Source organism: Crocodylus siamensis, chromosome 15 (genome assembly GCF_052110815.1).
Source record: "Crocodylus siamensis isolate JL-2025a chromosome 15, ASM5211081v1, whole genome shotgun sequence".
Lineage (NCBI taxonomy): Eukaryota > Metazoa > Chordata > Crocodylia > Crocodylidae > Crocodylus > Crocodylus siamensis.
Window position 1 is genome coordinate 2,728,957 of NC_143409.1, and position 24,493 is coordinate 2,753,449.

The window sequence follows — 24,493 nt, forward strand, 5'->3', positions numbered from 1 at the left end:
CAATCCTCTTCTGCTCTCCTTTCTGCTCCCTTCCCCCTCCCTCATCTGCCACGGGCACGTGCAGATGCAGTCATGCCACAAGTTGGCCACCCCTGCCCTAGAGTAAGAGGACCAGGAGCCCTTGAGAAAGCCAGGAAATGGTCCCTCACGGAGGGGTGCGGGATGATCGAAAGTTGGGTTTTCACAAAGACGACAGTGCAACAGGATTTGGAGATTCTGGGGAGGAAGCCTGAGGTACTTCTGAAAGGGTAAGAAAGCCGTGCCAAGTTAGTGAGTCTGTACTGAGCAAGAGCCACCATGGAAAAAAGTATTTTATTTCAACAGGTTTACAGATTCACTTAGTGTCACCATGCGTGAGCCTATTAGCCTCCCACCCCACATCTACCACTGTAACACATATATACTAGTTACTCATACATACAAGGAGGTGGTCTGATATCAGTTCATCATTATATACTCCCTCAGCAACCCTGTATTCTCTCACTGGAGGTGGCTCAAAAGACTGATGGTTTCTCTCAAGCTAATTTGCATATGTACAGAATGTCGGTCCAGCAATTAAAGTCTCGTCTCTTCTCTGATGAATTGTTCTAATAGGCAATTCCTATTGCTGAACTGCTTCTAATTACGATAAAAAAAGCCTGAATTGGCAGAGGAAACGTTCCTAAAGTGCATGACTGCAGCTAAATAAATAGCAGCTTTTGTCTATTTCTTTAAAACAAAAAGGACCCAAAAGGACCGTGACCAAAACTGAAAGCGTTTTGCACTACATGTATAAAAAAGGAAACCTTGGAAAAAACAAGGCCAAGACCTTGCATGATTTAGTTGACAAGAAAAATAGCATGTCATCATCAAGGGGCTCACAGATATGAACAAGCTAGAAGGCACATTTGGAGAAGTCCAGAATATATGGCAGCATAAAAAAACCTTCAAGTTTGTTGAATATACAAAACTTCCCTGGGTTTGGGGAAAGCCTTTCCCTTTTGCTGCTGCCCAGCACAGCCAGTTATAAAATACACACAGGCAGTGTTAATAAGGCAGTAAGTTTACCAAGGCATTGCTGGCAGCAATTCAGATTAAATCCCTTTGCTGAAGTAAAACAAACAGTATTCTGGGATGGTAGTGAACACAAAACTCATGGTTTTCTGCGCCTAGAAAAGAAACAAAAGTAACATACAGATCAACAGGTTGATCCTCATAGCATCTTTTTCTCACAACGGCAACCAAGAAATTTACCTGGGATTTGCACATTTGGTTGTATGGAGATAGCATCGATGAGGGGCTGGCAACCTTCATATACCCTGCGCCAGAACAACCCAGCCCCTACCCAGCATGAGCCAGGCGGCTTCAGTGATGTATCAGCAGCAAGGCGCGGGGAGCAAAGCAGAGAAGAGTGGTAGTGCCCTGCACCCATGCCAGGGCCAGGTGCTGCTGTGGCTTCTCTCAGGCCCCCTCACCCTCTGCAACCCAGCTGGGTGGGAGACAACCCTCCAGCTGGACTGGAGCTGTGCTACGGCAGGCAGCTGGAAGCTGCCCCCTCACTGCTTCTGCTTCTCCCCACCACAGCATGGGTGCAGCTGTCATTTGCCAACTCTGTCTGACCTTGGCCCTATCCCCGGCATGGGAATGGCAAAGCCCCCCGGCTCCAGTGTCTCTTTGAGCCAGATGCAGCCTGCGGGCCTTCTATTGCTGACCCCCGGTGTCAGTGGGATGCATTTCGTTAAATACATTTTAACACGCCTCTCAAGGTAAGCATTATTTAAAAACACAACTGATGAAACAGCAAACATTCACTCCACAATATATTTTCCTATAGCACAACAAAGACCAAAACGACCAATTTTCAATGCAACCAGGCTGCCTCGGGCAGTACCAGGGCATTTGGTATTTGGTGAAGCTCCCATTAACTTGAGGAAGAGCAGGATCAGGCCCAAATATTCCCAGGAAAGCACACAGCAGCTTTAAACCACAGCATGCCAGTGCCCATTGCAAGGGAAATGGTGATAAGCAGAACTGAAATACCTAGCCCCCCAGATACCACACCACCTCTCAAGCACCAGATTTGCTTTTTCTTCTGCCAAGACAGTGGACTGACAAACACGGTTTTCAGGTGCTGGAAAAGCTCACCAGAGACTATAGCCTTAGCTGAAAGTGTGTTATCCTAGAGCTGCAGAACTTCTCTGTTTGGGTCCAAAATATATTTGATTTGGCTGGTCACCCTTTCTCCACCATTTCATGGGAAGCCCTTTTACCTCTGAAGCCCTTTCTCCTGCCTGTAAGCAAGTCTTGTAAAACTGCAAATGTTCTTCCCCTGAGTTGAATACGTCACTTCCACAGCACTGCCAGCACCTATCTGCAAGAAGCCAGATCTGGGTATTGAACACTATTATCCACTGCCTAGGTTACCAGATTATCCATTACACACTTATTTTGATAGAAAATATCTACTGCAGTTTGCAATCTCATGGCTTGTGAAGTTCTGTTAGGTCTAAATAGGCGTTTGCCTCCACTGAAAAAAAAAACAAAAAACCCCCCAAAAAACAGACTTTCTGACCCAACTGTGTCGCTATTTGTACGGTAGGGACAGGAGCTTCAGATCCACAAACCTGAAGGATGGAATTTGAGTCAGCCAGAAAACCCTGAAGAGTTCTCAGGTTGTTCATAGCAAAAGCTTCTCCCTGGCTTGAATTGTGCTTCTCCCATAAAACATGTGGATTGCCCTGACTTGGCACAGTGATGGCTAGAAATGTGCACTAGCTACATCAAATTTGCAATCATATTGCCACGAGCCCTTCTTTTAAGATGCCTTTCTGTAAGCAGAGAAGTAGGGGAGCACCGATAAACATTTTTTGGGCTGATTCCAAAGGCCAATTATTAACAAGCTGTATCGACTGATACCAATCCGATTGCCGATCAAGGCCTCCACAGTGAGGGAGGGGCCTGGGCTGGGCCTGCCCAGCTGGGGCAGGGCAGGGCACAGGATGGAGCTGTGAGCAGCTTGTCTGGGGGCACACGGGTGGGGCAGCTTCTGCCGCTGCGCGCACCCCCGGGAGAGATGTGGCAGGGCATGTGCCCCCCCCCCAGATCTGTGCACAGGACAAGGGCAGGCTGCTTACTGCCTGCTTGAGCCTGGGGGGTGGCACCAGGCTCTTCCCCAGCAGAGGGGGAAGGAGGCTAAGCCAGGGCTGAGCTCAGGTCAGGCAGTGACAGTGCTAGAAGCGGGGGCTACCAGCCACCCCAAAATTCACTGTAGCCTGCCCCCATAACCCCTCTCCCAGCACCACTGCTGCCCTCCTCAAGCACAGCTCCGGTCCAGCACCCCGTGCTGAGAAGACCCCAGTGCTGCCCCCGGCTGTAAGCACACAGTGGCACCTTGCCTGCGCACGGATCCTAGGGGAACATGCCACACATGCCTTCCCCTTGGGAAGGGATGCACACAGTGGTGGAAGCCACCCCCACGCCCGCCTTGGATGAGCCACTTACAGCTGCATCCGCACCCCACCCCACCCAAGCTGGGCAATGCCTGCACCTGCCCCACTCACTCCCGCACTGCACTGGCCTCAGTCTGCCCCCACATGCCTCTTTCCCCCTAGAGATTTACTAGCCAGATGCTGCTCTTCACAATGCTGGGTTACACTCCTGGTTGCAGCTGCGCACATGCACACCGCATTTAAAATTGGTGACATCCGCCAACAAAGCTGGCTGCCAATAATGTCAATTTTCCTTTTATCGGTGCTGATATGATATGGACTGATGTATTGGTGCACCTCTATTAACAAGTGGAATCAAAGTATTCTCCTGGCCCTGCCAAACCCATTACTAGTTTGTTCCAGGTACTGACATTCTTAGGTGCTGACACAGTATCTGATATTAATTTTAAGTTTTCCACACCTTTAGATTCAGAAGGCAAGAGTCTGGAAGTAATTCAACGGCTTTTGTTTGTTGCTGGCCCCCATCTCTATGGAGTTGCCACATTATTTGTTGTTCCAGCACAAAGCTTGCAGCCTCACCTCAGTAAGCCCACTTAAAACTGACATTCGGCTATTGTCCTTCTGTGCTAAAAGTTTACTAGTCATGCTTCAGGCCAGGGCCTGATGACTGAGACATCCAAGCAGCAGTGCTGCCCTATTTTGGGCTCTGTTTTGATGCCTTTGTTCTGGAATTTGGACAGGCTTCTTTAGAGGTAAAGGCAGCCACAAAATCTTTGAGGCTGAGCAACTTTAGGTATGACCAATGTCCCTATGTTAGGCTTCCAAGTGCTGTGCCATTTGTCTCTGGTCATCTATTCTGCAACAACACTACTAGATCATCAAAGCTGGAAACAGATAGATAAAAGACAGGACAACCACCCTCCTATCTTTCTCCTCCTGTTGCGACTAGAGTTTAAAAACACACAACCAGAGTTAAAGGCACAAACCAGCAAGTGTTTTTCATTTCTGGGTTAAGTACTTACTTTAAATTAGGTCAATATTTAAAAGGCAAGTCATTTCTCCAGCAGGAAAATTTAAGGCAAGAACCCAGAACCCCTGGTTATAAAAAGTTAAAGATCCACCTACTTGGGCTGAGCATGATGTTGGTAGCCAGGTCCAAGACTAGATCCTGCTCTCATCTCCACAGCTACAGAACACTGAAGAGATGTCAAGAGTTAGTCACTACTGCCCACAGCAGCCAGAAGACAGTACAGGCCCAGTGGTCTGGCCCTAGACTGGTACACACTTAAGCTGGAATTAAGCTTTTCCCCTACATCATTTGCAACTTACTCTGGTTTCCACATCTGTCCATTCCGATTCTGCACCATCTTCTGGTGGGTTAGGACTGGATTGGGATGATCTTCGCTTTCGACTGAAGGAGGCAAAGAAAAGAGTTAATCCAGAAAGCAGCACAGGGGATTGTCTGCAAATGCTATCTGTACTCTTAACTAGTTAAAAATAGCTAACTAGCATTAGACAAAGTTAAGTGTCATCAGATTTGTAGAGCATTGGTACTACGGGCTTAACAAGAAACCTCTCTGAACTGTGTGCATGTTAAACCAATAATTTCTGTTCACGCCTAGCTTCACATTCAACTCACCACCGAACAACTGATGGCATTAGAGCCACGTGTACGTTTTGGGGAAGCCAGATTCTCAACATTATCACTACTAAAAGATTTCAGCATAACTCACCCAGTTGGAGACTCTTGTTTCAGAGTTTCTATATCCGTGAACTGGACGGCCTGTCCACCACCCCTAGTTTTGAAAACATCACCCTGATGGCAATAAACAGCAACAAGTTGGTTACTATACAAGCTTATCTGAAGGGGTCTAAAGATCCGAGTGCTTCCGTTTGGTATTGAAAAGAAAACACACCCATCCACCCACAATGCAGGACAGTGCAGTAAGGGGAACTACCAGCAATAATTGAACCCAGAGATGGTCATCTGGTCACTGCAAGGACTTGGTACATTGGACGCAGAAGGTCCATCAGGGCTCACTTTCCTGCTCTCATACTACAGCACTGATTTTTAGGCTAAAACCCTTGGGTAAGTTGTGTGAGTGAGCCTTTATGTTAGCTTGGAGGGATTTTATTTACATAAGTATATAAACAGAAGTGTCGTAACAATGAGTAACAGGAAAAAGCTGCATTCCAAACACACACAAAGCCCATGCTATTTAGCACCACCCTTTAAAGGCTTTAATCAGTCCCACAATGGGAAATCCTGTTTCTAAAGCCTTTGTCTCTGTACTGCTGCATTGTTGCGGCAGCTTGAATCACACTGGCCACGGCTGAAGCAACACTTCCACAAGACTCTCGTTTGCACAAAGCCAGTGGCTAGCAGAAGCTTAATGCCATTAGGAAAGGGGTCTTAAAATTACTGACCTTTAAGCACACGTTACTAGAACAACATAGCAAATGGCTATATGAGGACATTAGGAAGGACTAAAGTTGAATTAGCAAGCCATCTAGAAAAAAAAGCCTCTCACCTTGTGTCAACCTGTAACATTCAAATTAAAGTTAATAGCACATTTGATGGCAACTTGCACAAGCTCAGAGTGCAGCAGGAAACACAAGGTCAGTGAAATAACATTTAACAGTGCCGTGACATGTTTGTTTTACCTTAATTAATTTAGTTTCAATCTCCCCATCGGAGGCTAACTCCTGGTGTGTCAGCATGTACTTGTCACACTTAGCTAGTGCCTTTTCGCTCGCGGTTGCTACTGTGATGGCATTGGGGACATGTGGCTGCATGACTGTTTCAGTGGGCACGTTAGAAGATGGCTTATGATCTACCCATCTCTCCCCTGCCGAGCGTGACCGTCTGTGCCTGAGCCGAACTGGAGGTGGGTTCTGATCAGAGCAGGAAAGGAACCAGAAGAAACAAGCACAATCAGTCATTCATTTCTCACAGGTCCCCCTCAGCAGAAGTGCAGCTTTTCAGGCCTGGTGAAGGGGTATTGGTACAAAACATGACAACATCGCTCACAAGCTGTTTTGTATTGGAATCCGCCCAGGAAGGCGCCATTCCCGGCCTCCAAGCGCAAACAGCTCTTGACATTCTGCTAGTGCCAGAGTCTATTCTTTGCAGATTTAAATAATGCTTCAGCCAGCTGGAGGTTTTCCTTAAATTGTCCTTTCATTTGAAATGTCATCAGTACTTCTGGCAATTCAAGAGAATTACTAGAAGCCGTGAAGGTTGCATATACACTAAACAGGCCTGAAAACGAGGAAGTTTAAAGATAGTGTCCATGGACATTCCTGAGTGTCACCGCCTGTTTTTCAGATAGCTGGGGGAGCAGATCCAGAGATTTAGGAAGGCTTATGCCTGAGTTCAGCACAGTGGTCCTCAACCCAAGCTAGAGACCTCTGGGGTAGGTTGCAGGCATAAATTAAGTTAAAACCAAGGTTGCAAACATGGTATTTGCTCAGCACTGTTGCCCATGGGCAGCAGAGGCTGGGGACCATTGGTTTAGCATGTCTGAAGGACAAGAAAACAGTCTTTTTGTAGTTAGTGCAGAGAAGGAGATGCTGCCTCTGCTCAACCCCCCTAGTCATTCCTTGGGCAAAACCAGAAGGCTGTTTGAAACTGCAAACAGCAAAGTCCCATGCCTCGTTAAAGAGATGTGGGACTGCTTGTGATGTACGGCTGGAAAGCACGGGGCAGGTAATGTCATGCAAGGCTAAGCTTTATTCCTAGTTTTCTCTGAAAGATTACCTGGGTTTATTCCTGAAAGTCAAGCCCGACCAAAACAACCTGACAAACATGCGTGCAGTATGAAATAGCACTCTCAAAAGGGTGAGAAAGACCAGATTTGGTCCAGCCTACTGCTGAACCCCACACTGGAGAGATGCGAGTTATGATGATACCTCACACTAATTTCTGAACTGTCTAACTGGGTCGCTATGAACTTCCCCTTAATATACAGAGGACACGGCCAAAACCCAACACAATCTTGAGATAGAACCCAGCTTATTTCCAGCCAGGAGTCCCTCCTCTTCCAACCCAACTCATGCAGCAGGGGGAGAACAGCCAGGAAGAGAGAAAAGGCCTATCCAAAAGTACCTGTAATCTTCATTACACTAGACACCGCACTTAACCCTTCTCATTCAGCCTTCTCCAGGAGAGGGTACAGAAAACCCAAGACGAAGCTATGAAAGCCAGTCAAAAAGGCAGCATTCTCTGCAGAGCTACTATGATACAATATGGGAGATTTTATATTACTGTTTCACATGTTCCTTAATTACACTAATGACACCTAGCAAAGACACAGCATATATCCATGGACACTATCCCAATCTGCTGCACCTCCAAAACCCAAGCACTGATTATATTTTATTCAGCATGAAAGGTAACATCTACTATGCAAGCCCCTCCTAATTAATCTCTTCTTAAATGACCTAAAAGCACCATTTCCAAGTTAATTCTCTTAAGGATGTTGCATAGCGTGGAGGCAAAAAGTAGCTGCAAGAATTGAAAAAAAAAAAAAAATTCTATTTGACTATGGTTATTCCAAGTTACTCAGCATTACACAAGAAGTATTAGTTTGTTAATAATTAAGAGACAAATGGTATAAAGTGCTTTGGAAGTTCAGAGCCATAGAAGAGGTAGCACTGTATTTCACAGGAAGGTGTGATCCTTAATTTGTTACCACCAGGGGTTAAGGTATATACTGTTAAGAAATCTTCAGTTTGAACAGCATTGGCATGATTGGTCACCACTTGTTCCAAGGAAGTCCATTGGCAGCAAGGAGTCCAAGGCACAGACTCGCAAGGTGAGAAAAGCTTTGCTCTTGCAGAGGATCTCCCCCCCACAAAGAATGCAGCATGTGCTATGCACATGGGGCTTTTTTGGTTTTGTTCACCTGAACTCCTGTGGTAACTACGCTTTAAACACTGCACACAGCATTCAGACAAGCAGCCCTTCCTTGAGACCACCTTTACAAAGAAATCCGTTTTAGGAAGTCCAACACAAACCAAAGTGAAGCTGTCGGCTTTACTGCTACCGTTAACATTTAATAAAAACAGGTTTAGGAATCAGGTCTTACACTCATAAGAGGGAGACTGCTTGTCCAAATACTATTTTTCAGCAGGTAAGCTTAAACAAATGGCTTATGAGACCACCTTTTAAATTTGCCCAAAGATAGCTATGATAAAAATTGCAGACTGCCCAGCAAGTTTGAGGAGAGAAAGACAAATGGGGACAAGGAGGTTTAGAGTCAATGTTCCTGCTAGATGAGTGTTTCAGATAGGTTAGAGATGTGCTGACAAGACACAGGCACACTACTTCAGAGAGGTTTGTAAAATGCCGACTTCAAAAACAAGTTAGTTTTTGTTTTGCAAGTACCAGGACTCACAACTTGGAGGCAGTACTGTCACATGTAGCACCAATTCATAACGTAGAGTCCAAATCTTTTAGGCACGTGCTCATGCTGTATCAGAGCACTCTTAGCTTCACGGTTATTTGACAGTGGTGATCTTCTGAGCCAGAGTAGCCAAGCACTGCTGCATTTAAGCATTGCTATGTGTAACCATTGCTAGGAGCAGCACTAACCCTGCAGCATTGATCCTCTTCTACGTCTATCTGATTTCTACGGCTGGGAACCTCAGTGACTCCAGTTCGGTACATCCCTCGCCTTCTGTCTGACACACAGTTTCTATTTTGCTCTGGTTCCTGTTGTCTAATCCTTGCATTAGGTGTGACACTGGTAGGCTTGCTGTGTGAAGGAAATTTCTGCTCCCATTCAGAAATACAGGATGCCACAGAAATGCTGCTACAAGAGTTAGAACGTCTATGCATCTGTGGCTGGCTCATAAGTTGGTGGCTGTTTGGGACCTGAGTACCATAGTTACTAGAAAGCTGAAGAAAACGGAAGAGAAGTTAGTGAACATACGAAATTCTGAACTGTTAAAGAGGCTAATACAACATTTTAAAAGGAAAAAAAAAAAGTAATTCCGTTTGCTCTCTGCAACGAAAGGCAGTCTTTATCTAAAATACACAACTTAAAAAGGACTAATTGTTTCAAAGTTAGCCTTAAAAAAATTAATAAAAGCAGGACATTCCTCCAATTGCTCCAGTGTAAGTGAAGAGAGCATGCATAAAAGGGACAGCACATTAGAGATTGGGGGAAGGATTTGAGGAATACAGCAGCTGAAACAAACTTTCATGCTCATTCACCATTCTAGCCACCAAGTCAGCTGCATTTGGATTCATAAAAAACAGTTCCTCCCTGCACTAAGCAGAGCGTTTTACAAGTAGCTTACAGGTACTGGTGAAGGAGACACAGATCTCTGAAGACCCCTCTCTCGGTCCTTCTCCCGTGAAGGTCTCTCTGGCTTTTCAGGCTTTGGTTCAGTAACAATGGCTTTCAGCTGCTTCAGTTTCTCATCTTTGACCCACAGCTTGTTCTGCATCTCCAGTTGTTTTGCTGCCACCCGCCGCTCCTGAAGGAGAGGACAGGATAAATGTTAGTTTGAAAGACCAATTCCACAAGCACAACCAAGTAATCCTGTCAAAAAATAATTGGAAGGGAGCCATGTAATCCCAAGTGGGATTAAATTATTCCATCTGAGATGCAGAACCCAGAAATATCAACACACTAATTGCAGGGGGTGGAGCTACATTTCAAAGCTCTGTGGCATATTTACAGGTTGCTCCATTCCTTAAGACTATTACATTTAGTAGCACACACAGTCATTGTTCCCTGAAAGCAATCCTCTAATAGGGCTGCATCATCATAGTTTGTTATCTCCTAAGAAGCTATTTCTCCTCCATATACGCGTACATTTTGGTACTTTTAAGAACAAAAATTCTTGCAAAGAGCGCTCTTGACACTAGGCTACAGCTGCCAACTGACACAGCAAGAGAAGTGCAAATGATGAATCAGAAGGAACAGGTGGTGGACTTATATAAAAGTATCTGCTTTTTTAAAAAGTTATGCCATTTGCATCAAAATCCTTCCGTACAAATTCTATCCTGACATAAAACATCTGTAAAGTTTCAGCTGACACCAGGTCTTTCATAATGGGCCACACAGGAAAACTCCAGCCTTTATTCTACACTAGTCCTGCTCCTGGAGGCAGTTTAAACAGCTGTCATAGTATACTTACACACTCTTTCTCCCACTTGGTTGTAGTCTCTACCACCATGCCTTGCAACCGTGCTTCCAACCTGCGTTTATCAGATGCCTGACGCTGCAATTTCTGACTCTTGCTCTCCAATTCTTGCTGCAGAGTACGTTTTTCTTCTTCATAAATGGTAGCCGTTTTCTCCAAGATATCAATCTAGAAGAAAATGCCATAGTCTTTACTTTCACTGCTTGTTTCTCAAGCTGCCTCTTCCCCTACCAAGTGGGTTCAAATTACCATTTGTGTTTTAGCACATCTTATCATGTTTTAGAATATATTTTCAATTGTAGTGCACATGTACCTAGAGGAACTAGGCAAATGCTTTACTAATTGCCTTTGAAACGTTAACAGTTTCTAGGGTCGGAAGGGACCTGAACAGATCATCAAATCCTGCCCTGGGCAGGAAGGAGTGCTGGGATCATAAAACCCCAGCCAGATATCTATCCAACCCCCTCTTGAAGACACCCATAAACAACATTAAAGGATATGAGTTGATTCCCTGTAAGAAAAGTTCTCATGCAACTGGAATTCCCCAAATTGAAACACTTGAAAACCTGATGTTTTTTTTTTTTTTTTTTTTTTAAAGAAAGTCTCCAGTACAAGTTTCCTCTGCTAGGTAAGGTGCACATTGTGTATATGAGAAGTGGGCAGCTCGATTATACAAGAACAAACCTTATACTCCAGCGTTTTGTTTTTCTTTTCTAGCCGTTCAATCTCCATTCTCTGTCCTGCTATCGCTTTCTCCTTTTCAGCCAGCTTTCCTTGAGCAAAGTTTTCCTTGGATACCATTTTGGTATCAAATTCTTGCATCATAGTTTTAAATGCAAGCGCTGCAACAGATTCAAAACATCATAATACAGTATTGGTAAGATTATTTCCACCCCAGCTCCATTAATATATCAAGTTTTGCATGGTTTCTGCTGGCTTGAAATATGGAGATTGCATTATTGGCTTGACAGTTACCAGCAGTCTAAAGCAACATTGAGGACTTCTGATGAGCAAAACATGTTCTACCATGGTCCCACGGGGGACAAAAGAAATCTATTTCTTTCACCTCAGATACTTTGCACATCTATATCAATGCACAGAGCAAGCCAAAAAAGTTGACAGATTCCTAATGTTTACCGTTTTTAGCAAACTCCTCCGACAGCATTTGCCGGGCTTTATGGCGCTTTTCCAAGGCATCAATCAGCCTTGGAAGCGTTTGATCATCATTAATATCCAGCAGTTCACATGAAGGCAATGGAGGGAAGTTTTGCAGAAACATTTCTGTGACAGATTGATCTTCTGTTTCTAGAAAAATAGAAGAAAAAGAGAGTGGTCCAACATATGGCAAAAGGCTAGAAAAAAAAAAAATCAGGATGTTTTTAACTCAAACTCCCCAAAACACCTTGATTAAAGTTGTACATAATGAGAGCCAGAAGTTTCCACAAACTAGAGAGAATTATACCAAAATAAGGGACTGAATGAAAAAAGAAAAACAACAACTAGCAAGTAGTAACAAGGGCTTTTGTTAGGGAGGATTATAATTGAAATAGGTAAAGTAGGTGGGGAAGGCAGTTTGGAAAATGTACTAAAATGTGGGGAGAGGAAGAGATTAAAAAGAAGTATTTCCCTGAAGTATACAATTGTTTCTAGTTTAAGTTATTTCTTCTGATAAGTGTCACCTATATTAAAATTAGCAACAACCTTCTTTCAGAAAAAGTAATTAGAAAAAGTCCCAAACTTGTTATGATTACCTTATTGAAAATTTGCCTCAATATTAGTGGAAGCCCCACAAGAGTGCATGCACTGCTGCAGCACAAACCAAGGGCTGCCTGACTTGTGATCATGAGCTAAGAATTCAAGAAAAGTTTACTTTCATAGCTCCCCCCTCCCAAATCAGGAATGAAGGAACAATTAAAAATCTGTGCTACAATTAGCAAACACCATTGCAGAATTTACCTCCAATTACTGGGCCACCACGAGCTTCAAGTTTCCGTGAGAGCTCATCTTTAAAGGCCTGGTTCTTAAAACGACGACCAGGTGTTAAGCCACACAGAGGCTTATCAACAGGTCTTGCAACTTCGACTTCTTGGGTCATTTCAGCAAATCGCATGACTTGCTGCAGAACAAAATTCAGTTTTAGAGTATTTGACTACTGTAGCCACCCACATCACGAATTTGCAAATTTAAATACTGCCCTAAGAGAATGCTTACAGAGACACTATCAAGTTAAACCACTTTTCTAAAAATGCAGTTAAAAGCAGTTCCTAGTACTACAGCTCCTACCCCATCAGACAGTTCTACAGTCAGCTTCGTGCAGCTCCTTTCTGCTCTTCGCAGCTGCTGCAGCAATACCAACTAATGTCACAACAAGCACTTAAGGCCTGATGTCAGCACAGCCCAAATGGGAGTTCAATAACTTTTAAAGCCTTAGCACACAAAAAGGAGATATGCCTTTTGCTGAGAGCACTTAACTGCTATTTCTAAGAATGAGGAGCAAGATCATACTTGCAAGCTTCCCTGTAAAGCAGGGGTGGGCAAAATATGGCCAGGTGACTGGATCCGGCCTGCAGTGCTCTGCAAGTGGCCATGCCCTGCCTACTCATGCCAGGGCAGCCTGTGCCGGGCTCCTGCCAGCCTGGGCCCCAGCCAGCACACAGCTCCTGACAGAGCTGTTCCTGGTGTGGCTGCAGCTAGGTGCTGCTCTGCACTCGCCCCCACCCCCATCTCCAGTGGTGGCTCCTGCTTCTGATCTTGCCTCTGCCGCACCACACTCTGCTGTGTCAGGCAAGCAGTTTCAGCTGGGTGGCTCCTACCCCAGGGGCAAGATCAGTAGCAGCCAGCGGAAGCAGAGGGTGCAGAGCCGTTTGCGGCTGGACCACAGGCACCGGTGGGAGTGTGGCATGGGCAGCTCTAGGGTGAGCAGGTGGAGCTCAGCCCCACGCAGAGCACTGTGGGTGTAGCACAGACCGTACCACCCAGGCAAGCTCTGCTGCATGCATCCCACCCACATAGCAGGCTTCCAGGACCTAGTGCCTAGGCAGGCCCCCTCCAGATAAACATACATGCACATGACCCCCAACCCCAGAGAACAGGGGCATGTGATCCCAGCCTCTCCCACACCTGAACAATGCTTCCTGCCCTCCCACAGCCCCATAAGAAGTTCTGGTGAGAGTTGTGGTTGGGGGGGGGCGGGGGGAGGGTGGTGGTGAAAGAGAGGGAGAAGAGTGCTGACCCAGCCTGCGACAGCTCATCAAGATTGCCTATGTGGCTCTTAGGCCCCAAAAAAATTGCCCATCCCTGCTATAAAGCTTCTGTTTTGTTCTTCAAGGTGAAGCATAAAATAGCTCTGCATTTCCCCTGGTTTGTGAATGCACTAAGGCCCTGCAAGAAAGTACTGGGGCTGAGGAAGAATAAGTCATGTGCCAGTTACCAAGCTTTCTTCATAGTCTTCAGCCTTGGGGTTAACACACACAATCATACGCACTTTTCCTTCACCATCAAAGTAGTTCTTGAACAGATGAGTTAGTTTGGAGTCTCTATAAGGGACCATCTGAAAAGACGAAAAGAATCTAAGAAATCCCACCACAAGCAAAACCTTGACATGTTAATAAAAGCCAGTAAGATGACAGATCTGTTGGTTACCTTATAGGTGCCATACATTTGGTTCTCCCGCAGAACTTCGATGCATGTTCTCAAAGTCATTAATGACTGGTTGATGTTCCCTGAAAGAAACAGAGGTATGACAGAAAGAAAGTGTTAAATAAATCAGTTGGGTATAGGTCTATCATTAAATTCAGCAGCCAGTTTAGTCCTCAGTCATCATTCATTGTGGGGCAGTTGCACTGACTGAAGCAGAAGCATATGCTTTTTTAGTTATGAGCTTAAAGTACCATATTTTCACGCATATAGTCCGTGGGCTATACATGTTTTTACAAACTTGACGGGTGAGTGAGGGCTATACAAGGGTGCAGGCTATGCAGAGTCTTTAGAACAGCATAGCCCATCCCCACTAGGATTATCTTGGCACCACTTTTAGTTGGCTCCAGCTCCAGCAGCCATGCCCAGCAGATCCCGTTGGCTCCAGCTCCAGCTCTGGTGGGGAATACATGGGTGCAGGGAATACACAAACTATTTTACGAAAATACAATTTTCCGCAGGTTTTACATGGGTGCGGGTATATGCGCAAAAATATGTTAAACAGTACAATGAGTGTTCATCTTTCCAGGCAAAGGGGACAATTATGGATCAACAGAACACAAGACACAGCCCATCAGGTTTTTTCAGGGTTATCTTTAATAAGAAAGATCACCCCATGACTAGGTATTTAGTCCACACTCAATTATACACACTAATACATAAATAGATGATCCAGCCTGAATACATACCTGCTTCTCGTAATCTACTTCCCTCTGCTTTGGTCCTGTTAGTTCTTTCACTTCCAGCTAGGTCAACCAAGGACAGCTGACTTAATGTGATTTGCTCTTTTTCCTATAACAGAAAGGAAAATTATGTTAGGTTACTGCCATTAACAGTTGCTCTACTATTTGGGGGAGGGGTGCGGAATAAAAAACACACGCGCTTTAGAACCTTGCAAATTCTAGCAATTTAGTTTTGAAAGAAAATTTGAGCAGGTCGTTAATTATTAATGCAAGTTGCTATGTGCCATTAATGTTTAGCGCACTAGCTTTTCAGCTCTTTTCCATCTTAGTGTACAAGTTTGGCAGCTTCACAAAGGCTCTCCAAAGTTCCACATACTTCAGTTTTGGCTTAAAGAGGAAGCAAAGCAAGAAACAAGAGAACAAGTTTGTCTTACTGCTTTGGTATTCTAATATAACAGTGTTTTCCCCAACATTTTTATAACAAAAAATTTAATTGGAGGCATTTATCAAACAATTAACTTGTAGGGGGGCATGTAAGAAGTCTCAACTGCAATGCTTTAGATAGGACCACAGACAGGTCATTTCGTGAGCCTCTACACAAGAATTTCGTGCTTATTTAAATAACTAGCCTTTGCATTTCACCTGTAGAACATTATCTCCATCTGCATCCAGGGGGGCCTGAGCCAGTTTAATCATGAACACACTATGAGAACGACTGGATTCACGATTCAGCTGAGTGTTTGCGATCCGCCTTCTCTTCTGACCTGTTAAATAAGGCATCCTTTTTATTCAAGGGCCAAATCTGTGACGGCTAATTCAGGTTTTCATGCTATATGGATTTCTACTATGAACAGCTGCATACAATTATAAAATATTGTAAGACAGTAATTCTCTTACCTCTCCAAAAAACCTCAAAAGCTTCATCAGTAGATTTTACCTCCACTTCTGTGCATCCTATAACATACATGTTGTGATTCTGGTCCTCACGGAGTACTCTGGATTGTGGTGGTCTGGAAAGAGTATTGTTGTGATCAAGTCTACAGACAATGCATTTTAAGCAAGACGCATGCAAATTTTTTTAAGAACCAGATTCAACCTGAACACAAGGCATCAGACATAATCCCATACCAACAGAAGGAAGAGTCAACATGAATGCATGGGAAAGTGCTCAGGCAGGATTAGTTGCACTTCAGTTATTGCTTTGCTTCAGTTCGTAAGCTGTGTTTAATTGCAAATCTTATTAGGGACTATGAGGCTGGAAGACTACTACTGCTTTCCTACATGCACGAACTCTTATAGAAGCAAAACAGGTTTCAGTAGCACTATTCTGTATTTGGTAGTAAAGCAAAGGAAAAAAGTGATACAGTCCACGTTTCTTTTTTTCTGCTACCGCTGCTAAAATAGATGCTGAAATTATTTAATAGGAGGGACGACATGCTGTGCACCTACATAAAGTCATCGATCCGCATGGGTGTGCTGCAACTGTTCCACTTATCACCCTTCCGCATGGGAGTGTTACAGCTGTTCCATCTACCAAAGGAACAGGACAAAACATTATGGTGTCCACACGAACCACCTTTGTTCTTTTAAAAAAAAAATGAAGGAATCTCCAAACATTAATTGTTGCAAAGTAAACAAGAGGGACTATTGTAAGAACTTTCCAAGGCCAGCTTGTGCAAGTCAAATGAGAGGATGATCTTATAACAAAAACAAAAGCAATTAAACCAAGCAAATTTAACTCCTTTTAAAAGCTTCCACATGTTCTACAGGCATTTGAACCCAATTAAGAGCAAGATTCCAAAGAGGTCTCTCTCCAGAGACCTCAAGAGCAGGCTGTCATGGATGACAGCAAATTAGTTTTAAAAAATCTGACCCACTTATGAAAGACTAAGACATATGCCAGATCCTCAAGTGGATTTAAAGTTACTGACAAATACAAAACGAGAAAGAGTCTGAGGTTAAACTGGAGATAAATTACAAGGTTCAGAAAGACGTGTGCAGATGCAAAGGATCCCAGACCTCTAGCAAAGGACAGGGGTGTGGTCTGGAGGCCACTTCTGGCAGCTACAATTTTGATTCTGACACCTCCGGTTAGAGATGTAAATATTGTTTAAAAAAAATAATCTATTTAACTTCCTCTAATCATGTCATTTAAGCACATAACTGTTAACACAATTTGGGGACAGCTGCTACTGAGAGCCACTCGCAGTTTGGGGATGGGGGGGGGGGGCAGGACCCAGTGACAAGCTGGCCAGACTATACAGCCCAGGTGAAACCCAAGGCTGGGAGGAAGGGAGCACCTGTAAACAAGCAGTTAACTGGTTATTTGACAAATCATTAGGTCACTTGCTGTTTTTCTCTTTAACCTCATAGGCTAAGGGTACTAGTCCCCACTCTGCCTGCTGCCTTCTGGTTCCTCCTAGGGGAAACTCAGACTTTCCTTTGCCCCACTTCCCTGCCAGACTGCATCCCTGCTGTGTCCCACCCTAAAGGATAACAGATAATCCCAGCAATAATTGGTTAGTTTATCAGTTAAACAATTATCATTTAACCTATCACATCCCTACCTCCCACTGTCTGCTCCAGTTTTTAAGGAACAAAACAGTTGACTGGAAAAACCAAAAAGGTGCAGGAGTCAACTTTAGGAAGCAAATCACATTTTGACCAATGTAATATTCACTTCCTTAAAAGAGTTGTTTAAAAAAGGCTGTGTAGACTGTAAATTGCGGTCATCAGCCAAGAGTGAGTGCATGAGCAAGTTCTGAAGTCCCACTAGCTTCAAAAGCCAGTACCAAACATACCAAAAAGATTAATAGCTGGATACCATTATACTCAGGAAGTAAGAGCTACTTTTTAGTAGCAAAGGTACCCAACACTGGTTTAAGTGCTGCTTAAGTATTTAGACAAGCTAATACCTCACATCAGAGATTTGTCACTGCCCCTATTCTTCAGGTGGCAAGTGAGGCAGAAGTGTGCATGTTTACAGAGAGTATTAGTGGCAAAGTTGGGTTTCTCCATGGCTCAGTTATGAACTACTCCGTGGCCAACAGTTCTGTGCCCATGTCACTATGTTGTATACACTTCCATAGGTATCCAAAACCTTGGTCTTAGACACAAATCCAAGAAAGGGGTATTAGCGCACAGCACTGTCAGATATGCAATCTCTCAACAGGTGACAGGCTCAAAGCACACTAAAAATACTTACTTTGGTTTTATTGGATCATAGGGAATTTCCTCCAAGAGGTCATATATGTAGTTATTATAGATTTCAACATACGAGACAAAGACACTGTAGACACTATCTTCATCAACCTCTTCCACTTTGCAGTGATCTTGTACATTGATCATGTCAGCAAATTCTGGATCGATTTGTCGTCTGTTAAATACACAGAACAGTAAGTAACTGAAATAAACCAAACTAATGTCCTACTAAGAATTCTTTAGGTTAAGTCTTCAGTAGTTTGAATACCTTGGAAGTGCCTATCCTGAACACTAAAATTACGCATCTAATTTTCCTCTAGGAAAAGCTGAAAATCACTTGGTGAAAAACTTAAGTCCAGTTGCATTTATTACTATATTGGCTATGAAATCCTCAGCTGTGGTTGCAGTTAGACGAATGCGAAGTAGGGACATAAATATGAAATTAAGAAGTTAACCAATAATTGGAGGAGTTTAAATGGATTAAAAGAAAAAGTTAGCCAAATAGCCCATACCAGGGCCAGGGCTGTTCCTGCTGGAGGTTTAGTAACCTCCACGCAGGAACAGCCCTAGCCACTTATGTGCCCAGATCCCGCCTTACTACAGGGAGGGAGGTGCCAGGCACCCCACAGGAGTCAGGCAGGGCCTTCCTCCCGCAGCAGCAGGTCTACCCATCTCACCTGACGCAGTGGGGCCCAGGCAGAGCAATGGGCTCCCTGTGCCTCCCACTGTGCTTCTGCTGCTGTGACCCAAACCTGGAAGGCTCCTCTGGGCTGAGCCGTCCCGCAGCTCACCCTGGGGGAAAAGGGGGTCTGGGCTCAGGGGGGGGCAGCCTCCACCGGGCACGTTTATCCTTCCTCATGCTGCCTATGGCACTGGCTAAGTGGCGCCTGACCAAGCCCAGAGGTAGAACCAAATGCATAGCTGGCTGGGCCCGAGGTGCTGCAGCAGCTTGAGCAGGCAGCGCCTGGTCTGAGGGGTTGTCTTTGACCCCTTGCATGTTGAGTGCAGCCACAGGACATTTCGGAGCTCTGCTACTACAGGGAAGTTGGACAGACCCACCACACAGCCAGGAGTCTCACTGCTACAATGGGAAGGCCCCACCTGACCCTTCTGGGTGGCCCAGCACCTGCCACCTCATAATGGTGGGACCCAGGGACAGGACAGGTTGGCAGCCCCACCCCCGGTCCATGGGGGCAAGGGGAAACCATGGTTCTGCAGGTGGGCAAAGGTCCATCAGCCTGAGCCGGGGAACCATGCGCCTGGGCTGACAGAACAGGGCCGGAGTCCATATGCACAGAGGCCTGCACTTGCTGCTCGTGCTCTGGCGCAAACAGGACGGGGGCAGCTGGAGACCCCCTCCAGCAGGGGAGATGGGGGGCAAGAGACTGTGGTTTGAGTGAGGGGCACCAGCACGGCCAGGGTGGTGTGGTCAGGACAAGCCAAACCATTGATCTTGGCAAATGGGTCCCGGTATGAGAAAGGTTGAGCTGTATTACCAAGAATGCACCTAGACTGCCAACTCTATGTCCTCTGCTCTGAATGTGACCATGCCTTCCCTATCCCTCCCATGGTGAAAAGTGCTATATCAACTGTCCTGAGCATTCCACCTCCCTTTTAAAATAAAGATGACCAGACTGACATAAGATTAAGTCACAGTCACCCAATTTGCAATTGGATTATACACTACAAGTTGTGGTAGTTACTTACTTGCCAGATGGGGTCTTTTGAACTGGCATGGCTTCTCTCCTCTGGCGCTCTAACAGAGCATCAACTTCACATTGTACATCCACACCATTCTTGTCATCAAGTTTAAAAACCTAAGAGAGTGGTGAACAAAGTTGGATATACACAAAGTACTTCAACATAAGCAAAGCCTTTTTTCTTCTCAATTACTGTGCAATGAAACTTTCAACAAGAAAAAAAAATATGAAGGATGATCATCCCAAATTACTTCACTTTGATGACATTCCCCATCTATGCATTTCCATTTTTGCCCATGCTGTTTGAGGGAGATGTTTTGTTGGTACTAGAAGGTCACTGTTACAAATTAAAGACTTGAAAAAGACACAAAGCTTCTCACAAATCGCTTTGCCTGGAATGGTCCAATGCTGTTGAAGATCATGTCTAAGCATCGGGGAAGAAGTCCTCCGTCTCCAGGAGAACCTGTCATTGTGTGCGTTTTCCCACTACCCGTCACACCATAGGTAAAAAGGAGACCTAGAAACAGAATTGATACAGATCAGGATGTGGTGTTAATTAACAGCTGAAGCTGGAGTCTTCTCACTTAATCCTACCCAATAAAGATAGGGCTTTGAAAAACAAGCCTCATTCTGACTGCTCAACATGAGGAACAGATGATTACAGATACCATTCTGAAGGGCTGAAGCACATAGTAAAGTCGCCCAGTACAAGACTAGCTCATACTAGCAGCCAGAACTCAGACTCAAGGCACCCTAGTTGAGAATCAAAAGGTATATTTTTATCTATATGCACGCATGCGCACATACACACACACACACACACACACACACACACACACACACACACTCTGCAAAAGCCTCCACCAACCCCAGAAAAGACCCTTCAAAGCTGGCAGAGAAGAAAGAAAAATCAGATACAGGATTCAATACAGAAACAGCAATAATTTAAAAATCTGAGCTTTTTTTGCCTTGTTTAATGAAGATGGGAACAATTTCTTTGTGACAACAGAAAAAAAAACCCCCACATACAGATCTTTGGAACAATTTTTTTTAAGAGAATATCTTGTTCAATGGCGACATGTAGGGGGTGAACGAGGGTACACATGCATCCCATGAAAGAAGCACCGCTAATGCTGCTGGTGGTGCCTGTGGGTGGTCGTTGCTTCGCCTCCCTCCCCCCAACAGAAAACTTAAAAAGTTTGGTTGGGGAGAGGGACAGAATTTGGAAGAGCGCCAGCAGAGGCACAGCAGAGCTGAAGAGCAAATTACAAGTCAGCACTGAAGTTTTGCAAAGTCCTAACAGTAATACAAAAGTGCAGAGAAGTGTTTTAGCTAACAGAATGCCACAACAGAATATTAAAATGCACAAATAGCTGCATACCATTTTTCCCACGAATAAGGTCTTCCACCAGAGGTTTCGCCACAACATCAAAGAGCTGTTTCTGAGTGACAAGGGTGCCAAATACTTCCTTAAATGTATACTGTGTCTGCAGAGGAAGAGACACTGCTGTAAGCTTGGAATTTGCATCTTAAAAAGTCCACTGGTTCCAAAAGGCAATTTCTCTTCCGAAAGAAAATTTGTCACTAAACTGGTAGAAGGACCGGTCAGTTCTTTTGTAGCATACCCATTTGGTTCAGTTCATTTATTCTGAGACATAGCTCAGATCTGCATACTGAACAATCAGCACTTTCCTCAAATTTCATAATTAAGCCCAGAAGAGAGCACCAAGATCACCTTTTGACCCTGTATTACACAACCAGGAGAAACTCACCCACTGATTTGGAGGGGATCAAGCCCAAGACTTCTGGTTGAGTTCCAACAGATTACATAGGAAGACATCCAGTTATGTCCTTCCAACCCTTGTTATACCTTTCCCCACTAACTTAAGAGAGTTTCATTGCCAGAAACCTCTTCCCCAAATAGGCAGGGTGACCATATGTCCCAGTTTGGCCAGGACAGTCCCAGATTTCATAGGCTTTCCATTTTTGTCTGCTGGCAGGACAAATGGAAATAAAGTCTCGGATTGGCACCACCCCACCTGGATCTTCCCTAGTAGCGGTTGGAGGCAGGGGGCAGGCTGGGCTGGGCACTGTTTCTCTCTTATCTGGGGAGGGGCCAGGCTCCCAGATTTCCGTAAAAATAATATGACGACCCTACACATAAGCATGTCAGTTGCCCTCAACTTTTCTAGACTTACGGCATCACTTGAAAAATTTCCACTCTTACTTTCTGCTCAGTGTTTTACTACAACCCCCGCCCCCCTCCCAAAAAAACCACCCCAAGAGAACAAAACAAAAAGCCACTAGAGCAATTCCCTAATTACGAAGAACTCAGAAAAACCAAAACAGGTCAGAATGTTTTGAAATCTCTGGATTTATCTTGTGAATCATATTTACACACCTAAAAGTGCTAACCTTGTGTGATACCCTTGGAAGGATCTCGAGGCACACCAGGGTGGTTGAGAATTACTGAAGTTTACGTTTGATGCCAGGATGTCAAGCCTTAAACCCAATGATGTTTTCCAAAGATTGGATCACACCCCTCTCTTTTCTACGCCCTTTCCAGACTGTAGCTTTTTTGACATGTTGATATTAGCCAGATTCCAAATTTCAGTAAGTCTCCATAGAATCAGAGAACCCTAGGGAAAAATCAAGCTGGAAGGGATCTCCAGAGGTTATCTAGTCCAACTTCCTCCCCAGTGCAGAATCATGCCTATCCAAACCACCCTATACAAACGCACTGTCTAACCTACTAGCAAAACTACAGTTAAACCTGACAAAACCACAAGACACAACACCCTAACCTGCCTCAAGTAAAGCACTGGGACCACAGTAGCACTGTGTTGGCCACTGCAGGGTCGTTATAATGTCTGTCTGAGATTCATGGAAGAAGGTTATCCCCCCTCCCCCTTGCAATGAAGCAAACCCCGCTAACCAAAAGGTAACATTCCTTCCTAACCCCAAATATGGCAAATCAGTCTGATCCTGAGCAGAGGGGCAAGACACTATAGCTAAGAAAATCTGGGTTTTAATCTCAGCAGGAGAATCAGCACTACCCAGTCAAAATCCCCAGCCTGGGCTGCATCAACACCCAATGGTCCCAAGAAAGGCTTAAAAACAGACAAACCAACCAGCCAACCACTGACATGTGTGCCAGGAGAGGAAAAAAAATCCCCCCCAGCCCCTTGTGGCAAACAGCAAAGCTCAGAAACGTGGGAAATAACCATAGTAAGAGCACAGGCATAGCTACTCCTAAATCACCCTAAACCAATGACCGTCAAACCTCTTCCTGAACGCCCCCCAATGCTGCTACTGGAGTATCAGGGATATCAAAATATCTCATTTCACTTAACCACGCAGTGTCATCCGACAACTTTGACAGCAATGACTTTTTTGTTCCATACAAATCAGCAACTGATGTATTGAATAGCGCCAGGCCTAAAAACAACCCTTTTTTGTGGGAACGGTCCAATTTACATTCATTTAAAAATCAGTTTTCTTCCAATTTTTAACCACTGACTGGTCAAATTAATTCCTTTCACTTTCCACATGTTACACTTATTAGCCCAGTCATTTTTTTTTAAACCACAGGTGTTTAGTTACCTCTTTGTACTCCCCATTTCGGAAAATCCGGTACCCGTCGGGGGGATGGAGCTGCACCGTTGTGTCGCTGACCACTTCTATGCAGCACTCCACATCCTGCTCGCTGAGGGGACGTACTCTGCAGTACACCTGATGCAAGACAAGGCCGTTTCCTTATGAGAAAACTCTGCTTCATTTTTAAACGAGGCACACGACGATGGCAACGACCTGCATGCACCTCATAAGAGGATGCGCTGTAACTTGCCAACATCGTCAAAAATACGAACGCAGTGACGGCTCTCGGAGACGATTCCCGTTGGACACGAGGCAGGCAGGTTTTGAAAGCAACAAACCCCCCAGTAAACCCCGCCCGCCCCCGAGTAGGGCCGCTCACCCCGACGGGATCCTTGAGGACGTTGCTGGGCGTCGCCTTGGGCCTGCGCGGGGTCCTGGCCCTACTGGGGACAGAGAGGAGACAGTGAGACAGGCCCAGGCGGAGCACCCCCACATCCCGCGCCCCGCGCCCCCGGCACTCACGCGGCCCTCATGACGGTGGCCGGGCGGGGCCGCCTCGAGGTCGATGCCGGGCGGTCGCGCCGTCTCGTTCGAACCTGCCCTCCCGGCGGGCCCCGCGCCACCGTTTTCAAATCAGGCCAATCGCGGCGCGGGGCGGGGCGGGACGCCGTGACGTCAAGCGCGCGGCGGGCTGGGCGGCCCACAATGGTCTCCATGGAGACGGGCGGGCCACCGCCCCGGCCCCGCCCCTTCGCGTCACGTCCTGCCGGGCAACGGAACCGCGTCTGGGTGAAGGGACCGCGCGAGAAGAATAACACGTGATCAACAGCCTGCGGACACGTGTGAAGACCGGGCATTGACACGCGCGCGTGCACGCACACATACATACACACATGCATACACGCGCAGACACATATGCATACACATGCACACACACACACACACCCAGATACATATACGCACGCACACACACGCAGACACATACACGCACGTACACATATACATACGTGTATTTTTTGCATCTATACAA

General features: G+C 45.3%; 1 protein-coding gene across 6 annotated transcripts; it reads right to left on the reverse strand.

Annotated features, from left to right (window-relative positions):
* Positions 1 to 293: 293 nt before the first annotated feature.
* Positions 294 to 24,118, reverse strand: KIF23 (kinesin family member 23). 6 transcript variants are annotated; one of them, XM_090029063.1, is made up of 24 exons: positions 23,986 to 24,118; positions 23,843 to 23,906; positions 23,470 to 23,598; positions 21,248 to 21,353; positions 20,247 to 20,383; positions 19,874 to 19,983; positions 18,171 to 18,341; positions 16,415 to 16,495; positions 15,863 to 15,975; positions 15,608 to 15,729; positions 14,972 to 15,074; positions 14,229 to 14,308; positions 14,017 to 14,136; positions 12,543 to 12,702; positions 11,724 to 11,891; positions 11,271 to 11,428; positions 10,581 to 10,754; positions 9,735 to 9,914; positions 9,025 to 9,330; positions 6,093 to 6,323; positions 5,162 to 5,244; positions 4,758 to 4,839; positions 4,554 to 4,624; positions 294 to 1,148 (listed from the first exon to the last, which is right to left on the reverse strand). In XM_090029063.1, the coding sequence occupies exons 1-24, from the start codon at positions 23,994 to 23,996 to the stop codon at positions 1,133 to 1,135; spliced, it is 2,976 nt and encodes a 991-aa protein (XP_089885189.1). In that variant the 5' UTR covers positions 23,997 to 24,118; the 3' UTR covers positions 294 to 1,132. The 6 variants fall into 6 exon arrangements, with proteins under 6 accessions (XP_089885189.1, XP_089885191.1, XP_089885192.1 ...); XM_090029065.1 differs by having other exon boundaries at positions 23,843 to 23,903; positions 23,986 to 24,082; XM_090029066.1 differs by lacking the exon at positions 16,415 to 16,495.
* Positions 24,119 to 24,493: the final 375 nt, after the last annotated feature.